The sequence below is a fragment of the Pavona decussata genome, unplaced genomic scaffold (assembly GCF_977016875.1).
Source record: "Pavona decussata unplaced genomic scaffold, jaPavDecu1.1 SCAFFOLD_102, whole genome shotgun sequence".
Taxonomy (NCBI): Eukaryota; Metazoa; Cnidaria; class Anthozoa; order Scleractinia; family Agariciidae; genus Pavona; species Pavona decussata.
Window position 1 is genome coordinate 1,287,533 of NW_028145517.1, and position 13,269 is coordinate 1,300,801.

At 37.6% G+C, this 13,269-nt stretch overlaps 1 protein-coding gene and 1 long non-coding RNA gene across 5 annotated transcripts in view; one reads left to right on the forward strand and one right to left on the reverse strand.

Moving 5' to 3' along the window:
• Positions 1-13,269, reverse strand: part of LOC146471519 (uncharacterized) — a 104,778-nt gene that overhangs the window by 64,329 nt on the left and 27,180 nt on the right. The gene's annotated exons all lie outside the window — the stretch shown is intronic.
• LOC146471523 (uncharacterized) overlaps positions 1-13,269 on the forward strand; it is a 47,261-nt gene that overhangs the window by 3,098 nt on the left and 30,894 nt on the right. For all 4 annotated transcript variants that reach the window (XM_085119988.1, XM_085119991.1, XM_085119990.1 and 1 more), the window contains exons 3-13: positions 630-893; positions 4,675-4,869; positions 6,483-6,524; positions 8,367-8,432; positions 9,198-9,296; positions 9,434-9,505; positions 9,846-9,935; positions 10,520-10,603; positions 11,366-11,494; positions 12,096-12,182; positions 12,956-13,054. In XM_085119988.1, the coding sequence (XP_084976114.1) occupies positions 630-893; positions 4,675-4,869; positions 6,483-6,524; positions 8,367-8,432; positions 9,198-9,296; positions 9,434-9,505; positions 9,846-9,935; positions 10,520-10,603; positions 11,366-11,494; positions 12,096-12,182; positions 12,956-13,054 (1,227 nt within the window). The remainder of the gene's footprint in view (positions 1-629; positions 894-4,674; positions 4,870-6,482; positions 6,525-8,366; positions 8,433-9,197; positions 9,297-9,433; positions 9,506-9,845; positions 9,936-10,519; positions 10,604-11,365; positions 11,495-12,095; positions 12,183-12,955; positions 13,055-13,269) is intronic.

A 13,269-nucleotide genomic window follows, 5' to 3' on the forward strand; every position in this document is an offset into this window, starting at 1 on the left:
AAGAAACAACTTGTGATTTGTTCTGGTGCATTTTGGAAACAAAAATGCGAGAACTTGAAAAACATTAGCCTAATATTTTTCAAGTTTCAATCCATACCGGCCTACTCTGTCTCTGGCCAGAGGCACTAATCGACAGTTTTATTGCACTGGGGTGATAACAGTTTTAACAAACTTGACAATTATTTCATTGTTTCTGCTGACAGTCAAACATTTTTGGGTTTTGAAATGACAGCAAATTTTCGTGATACTTCCCCTTTAATTGTGGGTCATGGAAAGTCAGGGAAAGTTATGTTTATGAAAAGAAAAGTCACTTTAGAAGAATATGACCAATTTAAAAGATGAAAAGGAACCAAATAAAAAACCACAGACTTTCACTCAGTAGAAATAAGCACTGTTCATTTTCACCTTGTGAAATGCAAACACTTTGTCATGGAAAACTTGAAAAGGTCATGGAAAGGCATGGATTTTTAAAAGCCCAAAATAGTACAAACTCTGTTACTGTACATTGTTCAAGAGCTGTGTTGATTTGCTTTTGCCTAAACATGGGACATGATTTTCCCTTCCCGTCATCAAAAACTTTATTCTTCCAAGAAGAAAATTGATGATAATTTTGCGCTTTTCATCAACAGGGATGGTCTTCTAGAGCAATTGCTCAGTCTCCATCAAGCAAGACTGCTGCAACAAAAAAGAAAGGCAAGCACTTTGAACAAGTGAAGTTACCACCCAAGGCAAGTGCGGGGTCACCAACCACTGATGCTACTGCTCCTTTCACCCGGAAACGCCACCACACACCTGCTACCATTCCAAGAACACGCCTACCAGCTGGCACCCCTGCCGCTGAAAGAACTGCCATGGAAAGTTTAAGGCAGCAGCTGTCTTATGATGACAGTGAGGTGAGTGTGCTGTACAGTAGGGCCCTTTTGATTGAAGGGGAGTTTTATTTTCAAATGGCATTTCAATATTTTTGATATTTAAATCGAGAATAGAAGTGTAAAAGGGACAGAAATAAATGTAGTCACCTAGTTGGGAAAAACAGATAAAAGAAGACTGTTTTATTCATGTAGATTGGTTTAATCATTTATAGTAAATTATTTTCTTTTTCCTTCAGCGATTATTCTAATTATCAATACAACTGTCTTATTTTTCAAAAGTATTGAGAACAGTATTTGACAGTCACTGTTTATAAAGACTTGGGCCTTTTATGCGCCTTCTTGCGCTGAGGGCAGTGATGATGACAATGAACACCTTTTAAAGTGTATATGACACGAAATCTTTTATTAGCTTATTAGGAAGAGCTTTCAAAATGATGAAGAATGGCATTTATTTTATTGCGATAGCATTCTTGGTTGCCAAGTTATTCAAGATTTAGGCTTATGCAAATTAGACAACTTGTGACGTCACAAGACTGACACAAAATGAAGGGAAATCACAAAATTTGGAATATCTACGCAAATACTACATCTACACGGTTGAAATTTTGCAGGGTTGATGTGCTGACAGAACTACACATTGTGATAGTGGCTATGATGTCACCATAGCAAGGTACTCGTTACCAGACCTCTACCTTCCCAAAATGACAAATGCCTTATTTATTGCTCCACAGTCAAACAGAATTTCTTATACTTGTGCTGCGTAATGTCCATATTCCCTCACACCCACTGAATAAACATCAAGAGCAAAAAGCGCTTCTTGGGAAGGGAAACTCTGATTTTTTTCCTTTGGATGGTGAGGGCCTGGAGCCCGTTGTGTTGCCATGGAAATGTCATAGTGGATCATATCATGAAACTTTGTGATGAGTATCACAACTCTACAAAGTTTCAGTTCTATACAGAAAACGGCTTAGGAGATATTCCATTTTTTGTGATTTCCCTTCATTTTGTGTCAGTCTTGTGACGTCATAAGTTGTCTAATTTGCATAAGCCTAAATCTTGAATAACTCGGCAACCAAGAATGCTATCGCAATAAAATAAATGCCATTCTTCATCATTTTGAAAGCTCTTCCTAATAAGCTAATAAAAGATTTCGTGTCATATACACTTTAGGGTTTTGCACCGAATCTGAAGTTTTAACCCTTTCCTGCCCAAGAGTACCATATAGCACAAGACGCAATTATGAGCTCAGTATTTGGTCAATTTGTGTAAAATTTGCACAACCAAAAGACCTTTGAAAGATCTATAAATTGAAGGCATAAAATCATGCCCCCCTCCTATATGAGACTTGATTTACCACCCCTCAAACTTTTGGATTTTTTTCCTTTGTACGTTAAATGTCCAGTTGATATCTTACAACAAGCAATGCACTGAGAGCTGTACATTAAGCTATAGTTTAGGGGGTATACCCAGTATGTACAACGAATAGGAAAATTTCCAATGTTTTTCTTCTTTCGTTTTGGACTTTTCTCACTCTAATATGTGACCTCCTCTGTTGGTGTGACTTATAGCACACCCCAGAAAATACCTTTTAAATGGTATACATGTATCACATGTGGTCTCCCAGTTCATAGTTAGTGATTTAGAAAAATTCGACATTTCCCTCGGGTTAAGGAAGGCTAAATGCATTTACATCTGAAGCCACATGTACCTAATATACTTACATATTATGTACTATACAATAACAATTAGTAAATATTACTCCAATAGCCTCATTCCTTTAGAGCTACTGTACAGGAAAGGGCAAGAGCACCAAGAATGGGTCTGGGTATGAATTCAAGTCACTAACCTTCCTGTTAACAGGGCTGGGAACTGAATTTTTTTTTCTAATTCACTTTTTGACTGCTTTTTTTATGAAAAGGTTACCAGATACATGTACATGTGTAAAATTTTTGTTACCAGTATTGTAAATTCTTTTTTTTTTCTTTGTGACACTTTATGAAATAATGTCACATGATGGAAAAAAAAAATGCTGGCCATTTTGAGCTGAAGTTGACAAAGAAATTGCTTAGCACAACACCACTTACAGTAACTGCCTGAACACTTGCCAAGAATTTTAGTTGTCTTACTTGTATCTTTGTTGTACTTTCCATGAGCAAAGTATGTGCAGCTGGGAACCAAAATGATTGCAGCTTGTAGCATTGCTTTCATGTGGATGATTTCAATGTAGGCAGGGTTGAAATTTTGAAAATTTTAATTCAATTTGGTGCACTCTGGTGAAATCTACAGTAGGGGCTCTTTTATGCCAAAAGAAACAACCATTACAGAGAAGGTCAGCTGTGGTGCCGCAGTTTGAAACGTGTGGTACAGAGATTCACCCTGAATTTATTCACCATTTTTCTCCCTCGCTTTGACGTTTCCATAATTATTTCCTTCGTGTGGTTTTCGTTGTTTGGCGTTTGATGAACTCTCTACCGGATCTGTTCACTGTGCCCCTAAGGAGAATGACAGACCCTCTGAGCAGACAATGCTTTGTTTTACTTTCGTCAATCTATGCTGTTTTCTTAGTTCTCTTTTTGGTGAGCTCACTAGAATAGTTCTTTATTTGAACACGGTAAAATCCATCAGGAGTATAAAAATTAGAAACAATGTAACTCTCCTAAACAAAATTCAAAACCTAACTACAGCTAATCTAATCTAACTAAAACCTGTTTTTCATGAATGCCGTGTATACTCGAACATTAAAAATGAAACTATGTGCGTAAGATTTTCAATATTTACTTAACATTAAAGTAATGAGAACGGAAGCTACAAGTCGCTTCCCATTCGTTCCAAAAAGATAAGTGCTTTTAAGTTTGCACTAGACTATCAGAAAATCGATTCTTATAAACGCTTAGAACTGCAAACAAAAGAGCTGTCCACTCGGTTGTTCAGCTGTTCATCCAGTTCCGCGGGTTTGTTCTCTCGGTTTCTCGTTCGTTCGTTTTCACCGGCAAGCCCTCGGCGGACCGTTTACGTTTCTGGTTTTTGGTTTCTGGTTTGTTCAGTTGTTCCTCCATTTGCCCAGTTCTTCTTGCTAGTCATGAGCATAAACATGTTATAAACAATAAAATTTAACCAATTAAAAGCTGTATTAAAACATTACGAAGAAGTTCCTTCATGTTTTATTTCCTTTGTCATGCTACAGAGAAAGACTTCTTCTTTCTCCGATCTGACTCAAAAACCTGATAACAAACTCGTTCCCAATCTTTTGCAATGCCTTGAATGCGGGGGCTACCAAGCTTCGTGTTGACAAGATTGCGGAGGCAGAAAACGGAAAGAGGACATGGTAAACAAGTTCTCAAAACAAGACTTTAGCTCAATTACTTTATGGCATCGATACTCAAGATAGTCAGGAGTTTATTCAACCTTTTCACTAAAAATATATTATTCTTAATCGAACAATTGCTAGTGGGTAACTAAAGAACTGTTCATTGCCCTTTAAACTGAGTGTTTGCCACCCAAAATTCAGCCGGCGATGACCTCTTTCCCAGCCGGCGAATTTCGCCGGCAGCCGGCGCTTAGCGAGAACCCTGTGTAGGATAATTAAATTTTTTATCCAAAGAGTCAAGCAAGATAATCACATTCTACACTTAAAGTTGTTACTGTAGAAGAGAACGGGTTAACAGTTTAGGTTTATATTTGCAACTGGTGGTTGATGGAAAGTGTTTGTGTCATCTCAATTTTTTTCAGTCTGTACATATCAGTCTTTTTTTCTGTGTGGGGCTGAAGATATTCTAATTAAGCTCTGGCTTTTTAACAACAGCCTGTTCGCCAAAGTCCCAAACCTAGAGCCACCAGACAGCAAAATCCATCCTCCAGTACAGCGAATAATGAGAGGCCTGTACCCGCACAGTCAAGAGCCCCGGCATCCGCTGCTACTCTACCAGTGTTGGAGATGAATGAGACTGAGACAACTAGACCTTCTACAGAGGGTGCTGTTAGTTCAGCTACTACCAAAGTATGTTGTTTTTATTGATTAAAGATGGTGCCTACTAATAAGGAAGTATTTTTGTGTGGTTTATGATTATGCAGGGAAAGCAGATCTTAGCAAGGGCTACTGAAATCCAAAAAGAAAATTGGAGCTAACCATGCATTTTTTGGAGATAATGAAGCAACAAATACTCTAAAAAACAGTTAAATAAAAAGCAATGTACATTTTTTTTCCAAATTGAAGCTTTGTTATCTCTGAAAAATGCATGGTTATCCCAAATTTTCTTCTTGGATACCAAGAGCTCATTCTAAGTTCTGCTTTCTCCGCATAATTTAAGACCACGCAAAAATATCCCTGTATAAGTAGGCACCACCCATAGGGAACCTGAGTATCTTGAGATGCGCAGAATTTATGCGTAGTAACAAAAGTAGGCACCGTCCTTAAGCAATTAGACATGTACATCATGCTTCTGTTTATTACTTGATTGTGAAGCTGTATTTTTTGGGTGTTTTGAACTGTTATGAGGATTATCTCCCTAGGTGCATTACATTCACTCTACCATATAATTTATTACAGACTAACATTTTTGGTTTCCTCTGTCATACTTTTTCAAATAACAAGAGTGGATGGCTACTTGCAGGGTATTACAGAAAAAATGTACTGTGATCCAATGTGGAAAGCTGCATGTATAATTTAGATAACAATTGGACTTACACGTAATACTGGAATTCCTGTACAGTTTATTCAAAAGTCAAATGAATCTTTAAGGTGGAAACAACAAGTAAATCTTCAGATTTTGCATGTAGGTGTATACAGTTGTTTCGACAAAGGTTGTCCAAAAAAATCGTAAAAGTGTACGCGACAATGTCGAAAGGTAGTCTGGGAAATACCCAATGAATTTCAGTAAAAGCTCAGAATCAATATGCCCACCATCTCAAGTCTTTGCTGTACGGTCGAGGCACTTTACTGAAATTTATTGGGTATTTTCTCAGACTGCCTTTCGGCATTGTCGCATACGCTTTTACACTTTTTTTGGACAACATTTGTCAAAACAGCTGTATATATACATGTACTATTACCTCTCATTGCACTAACTTAGCACTTCACAAACTTACAAGTAGTTAAAATAAACAGTGAACGGAAAGTTCGTTGGTGATGTGACACTTGAAAATGTTATCTGATTGGATTAATATAAAAATATGATTCAAAAACTGTCAGTAATGGTTTAAAAAACACAGACCTTTCAGGTGTATAACCCTTCAGTGTGGAGAAAACCGTTTTTCACCGAAGAAGGTTTATACATGTATACCCAAAACATATTTATTCTTATATCAATCCAATCAGATTACATGTAGCTACAGTGTATATGAGTGCTGACTTTCATTAGCATGTACCCCTCCCAATTAAAACCTCTTCTGGTCATCAAATTGAGAAGGAAATTCCCAGGGCTGGGAAGGGGATACATTGTAGCAGGAGGAATGTTTGGCTGAGCACTTAGATGTTTTATTTCCTCTTATTTACCCTTCAAAGTACCTCAGATTTTCATAGGTTTCCTCTGTGCTTATTTGCATAAAAGTAACAATGCAGCATTAGAGTCACATTCATGAACATAGCTAACGTTTTCTTTTTAATATTTTAAGGTCAATACATCATTGATAATTTCAAGACTAAATCAAGTCCGGGTGAGTACATGGCTCGAGTTACTGCTCAGCCATACTTTCACTTTGTCATGCTGTCACATTTTCACATTGAAGCGTAACTCTTGGTTTTCTCATTTTAAAACTCTAACTTGTTATGCCAGTTGAAGGACTTGGGACATAACCAACCTACATGTATGGTGCATTTCAGATAGCTTTTCGCTGTTTTAGCTCAGATTCACCAGAGTTTTTGCTCATGGCCTTTTATTCCTAAGCTAGGAAACGTTGCCCCAATGTTTTGCACTTTGTTTGCAATAAAAAAGTTTGATTATGGGCAAGATTTCTGTGTTTATCACAAAACCAAGTAAAAAGCAGTGGACAAAACATTGGGGCAACGTCTTCTAAGGAATTCAAGGTCACATGCAAAAACTCCTGTGAATCTGAGCTAAAACAATAAAAAGCCATCAGAAATAATACCCTGAGGCCATCAAGTAGAGTGTCGCTAGTTCTTCATCCCCTCTATATTATCACCACACATACTCTTCCCACTATTCTCCATAAATTTCTGATGGCACCACAGGGTCGTCCTTATGGTTTTAGACACATGTTGCACTGAACTTCACATCTCTAACAATCTTGTTGGTTTTTAAAATTTAGAGTAAAAAATTGCCCTACAGCCATCAAGATCACCTGTTACATCAAGGTTCTTTCAACGCGTATTTAGCCAATTAACAGGTGTGACAGGTCACAGCCCTTGATCACACCGTTCTGGCACTAGTTGGGAAAATTTGCTATAATAATATTCAAGGAACACCTGTAATCAACACCATCGCCTGCAACTTTGACTTTAACCACTAAAAGATATCTGGAGGATCCGAAGAATCAGTTTGGGGTGATTTCTCCACCTATTCTTAATTCTTTTAATCCAACTCTATCATAAAAGGAAAATCCTGAATAATGGTAATGGTAATGGTGTTTATATACCACATTTTCTATATACGTATTCAAATACAGTTTACGTTACTTCAGTGCAAGAATGAGATCGGACATCAGCATAATAATATAGGCGACGCTGGCAGCCACTATCAGTCCATTAGCGACCTCTTCCAACCCACCCAACCCATGAATCATGAAAAAGCACAAAGACCAGACCAGCATGTGGGGAGCCCCATGCCTGGAAAATCCTGAATAGTATCAAGAACATTTATCTTTGATAATAATTATCTCCTTTATTGTCATGATGTACTACGCCATATTTTATCAAGTCGTGATACATTAAATTATTTTTGTAAGGGACAAAAAAATTAATTAGCTGCTGGCCACTGTTGTTTCTTAAAAGAGTGGCTGCATGTGCAGTAAATGCAGAAATAGTATAAGATTCCCTGTTGGCCACATGTGATCTTGTGAATACCTATAGTATATCGTACACCAATACAAAAGTGTAGTGGTTGTTTTCAGATTCATTGGAGACCGTGCTCAAATTGTTATGTCACATACAGTCAACTTTCGATAACTCGAACCTCGCGCTAACTCGAACCAATTTTCCTTTCCGTTGAGGTCATCTTCTATATAATTTTACCCTCGATAACTGGAACTCCCGATAACTTGAACTTTTTTCAATTTCCCTTGAAGGTTCTAGTTATCGGGAGTCGACTGTACTTTGCTTGCATGCTCACTAACTTGAGGACAGTCTTAATCTGCTTATCTACATGTATGAATGATGATGAAAATGAGAGAGTGATGAACAAAAATTTAGTTATGCATTGGTCAGTAAATGGTTATTCCACGGACCATAACTAAAATCACCAAATCATTATCTTCCCACTCTTGTTAGTTGTAAAAATAATTCCTCGCATTTATTGCTCTTTCTCTTTGGCTTTACCCAAGGACTTTCTCAAGCAAGCAACAGATATGTTTGTTACCCTGCAAACTACCACTGTTGGCGACCAGAGGGTAAGGATATGTACTTGTCATGTAATGCTATAAATAATGTATCATTACTGCATCTCAGTAACATGCAAATTGTCATGTCAAGAGTTGATGCAAGAGTTGAGTTGTGTCACAATCTGCCACTTTATTAATAAGGCAAAAGAGGCAAAATTCCTATTGGCACAAAAAAAAGTAATACCTAATACCTTCTAGGGTTTAGCTTACAAAATCTGCAGTGCAGGTTAGAACTGAGTAACTTTGGAGCGTTATTCCGACTTTTGGGTCAAGAAAGCACTATACATGTAATGTAGAGTATTGCAGAAATTCTTCAATTGTACTTATTTATAATTTGTTAATGTAAAAGGGGATCAAAATCCACCAGTTACAGGGAAGTTTTGTGATCTTGAGCTTGTGAACTAAAGGATTTTGTCTCTGAGTTTCATTGTGATGATTGATTACAGTGAATGATGGTTTCATGATCGTAACAGTGGTGTCAGACAGGCGTAACATACCGTTGTACTGCAGGTTCTCATAATTATGGTTGGCAAGTGGTAAATTTACAACTTTGCAAAACAGGAAACTATTGTTCTTCACTAACTTTGGAGGTTCTTAGCTGCCAACCCAAACTCCTTTTAAAATTCCAACTTGTCAACACTTTGTATAAGACATCGGAACTAAGCCAGTCATTTCAAGCAGCGGGCACTGCAGGATCATTTTAGAAAGAAAACTCTATATCTTAACAATTTATTTGGATGTAAAGTATGTATCTTTCTTTGTTTATTTTTACAGTCTAGTGAACTGAATGAACAGACAACTAAGATTTCTAGACTAATCAGGCAGCTAAAACAGCAGGAACGGGCTTATGTGGAACTGCTTCAACGCTCAGTGGTGAGTAAGAGTAAAATTGAGGTATTGTTAGGCGCCTTCTTGATGATCCATAACCTTTTTTTTTCCTAAAACTCGTGAGAAAGAGTACTTTTGTACTTTGTACTTTGTAAATTATATATATTTTTTTTGTTTTTTAGGCTGTAGAACATGACTCAACATTAGAAAACACACCTTCACTGAGCCTACAGTCTTTGACTGAAGAGGAAAAGGTACATTATTAATAATTATTACATGTACTTCAAAATTGCTTTTATGGCAACCTTCTTTGCATAGAATATCAAGGGTAGTTGCTTCATTTAAGTTTGCCACAGTCGTGGAAAATTCAGACTTGGTAAACAGGTTTCTGAAAGGTCTGGAAAATTCAGGCAATTTTGTATCAAGTCAGGCATGTTCTAAATGCTGCCAAAACATTGCCATGCATAGTAAGTGCCCCATGAAGATGGTGAAAAGAGAGTATGTTTTGTTGCATGTAGGATAATATATAATTCCACAATGGCAGGCCAGTTCCATCAAATTGTTGTTTTGTTAATCCTTTTTGTTTTTGTGCAGAGTGAGTCAGCATCTATAAGAGATGAAGAACTTCAAGGGCTGAGGCAGCAACATGCATTGTTGAAAAAAATGCTAGAACAGCAGCAACAGGTATATATAAAGTCCAGACTAAGAATCATTCTTACTTACAAATATAGCCATTAATGCCTCCTTCCATACCTCAATATTGATTTTTGATCAGATGCTAGTTTTTATACAAACATATTTTTGATCAAACGTCGTTCTGGTAAGACCCAATCCATTGGTATGTACATGTAGTATATACAGGTTTTATACACTGTATGCTAGAGGATTTATAATGCTTTAACCAACTGCCTCACATAACATAATGGCAGATGATTGCCTGGGATATTCAGGGGCTTCCGCTGTGGTTAGCCAACCCTCAGATGGACTACTCCATTGCTGAAAAATCCCAATCACCCAGCTCTGAGCCCCACCTGCCAAAGCACTTGTCACACTGACTACATGTAATTTTCAATAAACCAACCCCCCCACCCCACCCCCATTTAACCAACTACCTGGTGTAACATAATGGCAGTCATGTAAAAGACCTGATAAAAGAGCGAATAATATTGTAGAAAATCTTCTAACAAAATGGATTTTTTGAGATTAGTGTTGAGAGAAAATGTGTAACATACAGGCTACACTGACTGGTTATTTTTTTTTTTTAACAGCTAAAAGAGCTTCAAACCCGTCAGGCTGCTCTGCTGACGCTGCAACGTGATGCAGAAATACGGTTGGCTGAGGCTGAAGAAGAGGTAATTTAAATCATTTCTGCAGTCTTCATCTCTGGGTTTTCCAGTTTTCCTGTTTCATCCATAACAACCAACATACCTAGATTCAGTCTTGAAACAGTTACTAGGAGAAGTGCTTTGAGGATTTCCTCTGTAATTCACAGTTACTTTCCCATCTTATTACTGGTATTTTGCTAATTTTAATAGGGTTAAATGTAATTTAACTTAGTTAACGACTTGTAGCAAGTTTGCTCCCTGATGGCGTGGTGTAGCGTGCCTTTTGCATTTATTGGCGTATAGTTTTGGTGCAGGTGGCACGTTAGCATTTTGGCATTTGTTGTTGCATTACCGTTTGGGTCTGGTTCAGGTCCGCAATTTAGGCGTGCTCCTTGGCATGTGCTCGGAATTTTACTCTACTCAGCATTTTTTGTGGTGTGGTTGGTTTATCGCATTTTTAGGGCTTTTCTTTCCCTCCCTTCCCTCCTGGTAGTGTTAGTTTGTTATTGTTTGGAATTGGCGTTAGGGTTGGGGGTTGGGTAAGGGTTAGGGTTAGTTCTATGTCTTATTTACTTATTATTTTTCCACTGAGCTTCAAGTCTCAGTGTGACAGGTGCTAGGGCTGGGGCTAGGATGTGGGCAGAGCTCGTGGCTGGGTTGTGGGTAGGGCGGGCTCATGGGGTGTTCTACTTACCTAGGTTTGGGTTGGTGGTACCAGCTCCCTGGCTCCTAAGCACCCAACCTCCATTTGTGACATAGGCGTTAATTTGGGATTTTTTTCCCCTCAAGGGTCGGCATGGCTCTGGTGAAGTTGGGGCAGTAGGTGGTGAGGATGATAGAGCTGGCAGGAGTAGAGGTGGAACAGAAGCATCTCAAACATCACAACCCGATGCAGCTGCGTCTCAAAGGACCCTTGAGGTGTATACACTGTAATGTTTTGATACTGATTTTAAAAGAGATCCACAGTTTTGATATAAAATATGGCTCCAGACCATAGCCTTAAAAACTCCACCTCGTTTTAATGCCTTTAGTCAGTGGTCCAGTTAAGGCCTGAGGTTAAAATTCCAATATGGCACATGTACAGATGCTTGCTTAGTGGTTTTTGTTTGGTTCCTGTTCAAAAATAATAATGTTTAGTAGAATTTTAAATTTGTGATTAAGACATAGTGATTCATATAAATTGAAAAATGTGTAGCTATGATAACCAGTATTGGTTCAAAAACTAGTTACAAAAATGGTTTAATTTGTAATCAAAAAGCAAATCTTGTCTTTTGTGTAAAAGTTTTGGTTTCAAAAGATGCCATCCAAGACAAAATAAACTGTTGGAACAAACCTCATTACAGCAGTTACCAATAGCATGTGACCTACATGTACCGCCCTCAAAAGAGACAGTTAAATTTTTTCATTTTGTGGGTCAAAATCAAAGAAATCTGTTAAAAGGGCAGTAGGTCACGTGTTTTTGGTAACCACTCTAATATAATAATGATTACTAACTTATATCAATATGTGATTGCAATAGCAACCAAGTGCAAGTGTTCTGGATGACAGTCGGTTTACACCCCGGGAACTGGAGCTTATGAACCTCCTTAGAAAGCATAAAGAAAAGGTACATGTATGTATATATGACTTAAAGGGCCCTAGTCAGCCATACCTTTGTTTTTGTTAATATGCGAGAATTTGGCTATTATATTTTATTCGGAGCATGTTGAAAAATAAGAAATCACTGTGAAAGTACTAAAGATAATAAAACATACTCTCAGGAACACAACTTATAGTTAAGCAATAAGATTTCGCTTCACCATGCAATATCAATAATTTCGATGACATCGAAAATGCAGAGGCTGACTAGGGTCCTTTAAGAAGTTTCTATAGGCAAATGTTATATTGCCTAGGATGGATGGCTTCCATGCCAGTCTTTTTCTTCCCTTTATTCTGTTTGTCAGCGACAGGAAGTTAATTGATGTTTATGTTGCACTGAATGTCGTGTCTACAGAGCTTTATGTGCAACTGTGAATGGCTGTGGTTGCTCATAGATTGTGTACTCAGTAACAAAATCGCTACATGTACTGTACCGCCCCCAAAGAAGTTTCCTTGTCTGTTAAGTCTCAATAATGATCAGTTTCAATATACAATTATACCAGTAATCATTCTTGACAGTCTGTAAACATTTTCTTCTGTTCTTATCTCTGGTGTTGTCAAGAAAGAAAAAGTTTTTTGGCATAAAACAAACAAGCATAAACAAACCAAACAAAGCAGAACAAAAAACAAAAACAAAAAAAGGAAGTAAAATCACAAGCATGAAGGGTCATCAGCTTGATAAAGAGGGAACACATGTAGTGTTTGCAACTTTATCAATAATTGTCTTGACAATGTTTTTAGTGGAGATCTGCTGATTCTGGAGATGAGAAAGAAAGAGATGAAAGAGAGAATCAAAGGACAAAGAGAACAAACCAGCCCCAAGCTGCAGCTGCAATTCAAGTAAGATTCACTGATTAAAGAATACAAATTACTGGGTTTCCCAAGTCAGTTTAAAAGTTTCATGTTAAAATTGATGATGGGAACATGTATACTCTGCACATGAACAATGTACATACCTTGCTGGCAATAGTGGAAATGGGCCCCTTAGTTTGTTTTGAACTCAGGAAGTTCAACATTTTGCATATTTGTTATTTGGGGGAAAATGCTTAATGAAC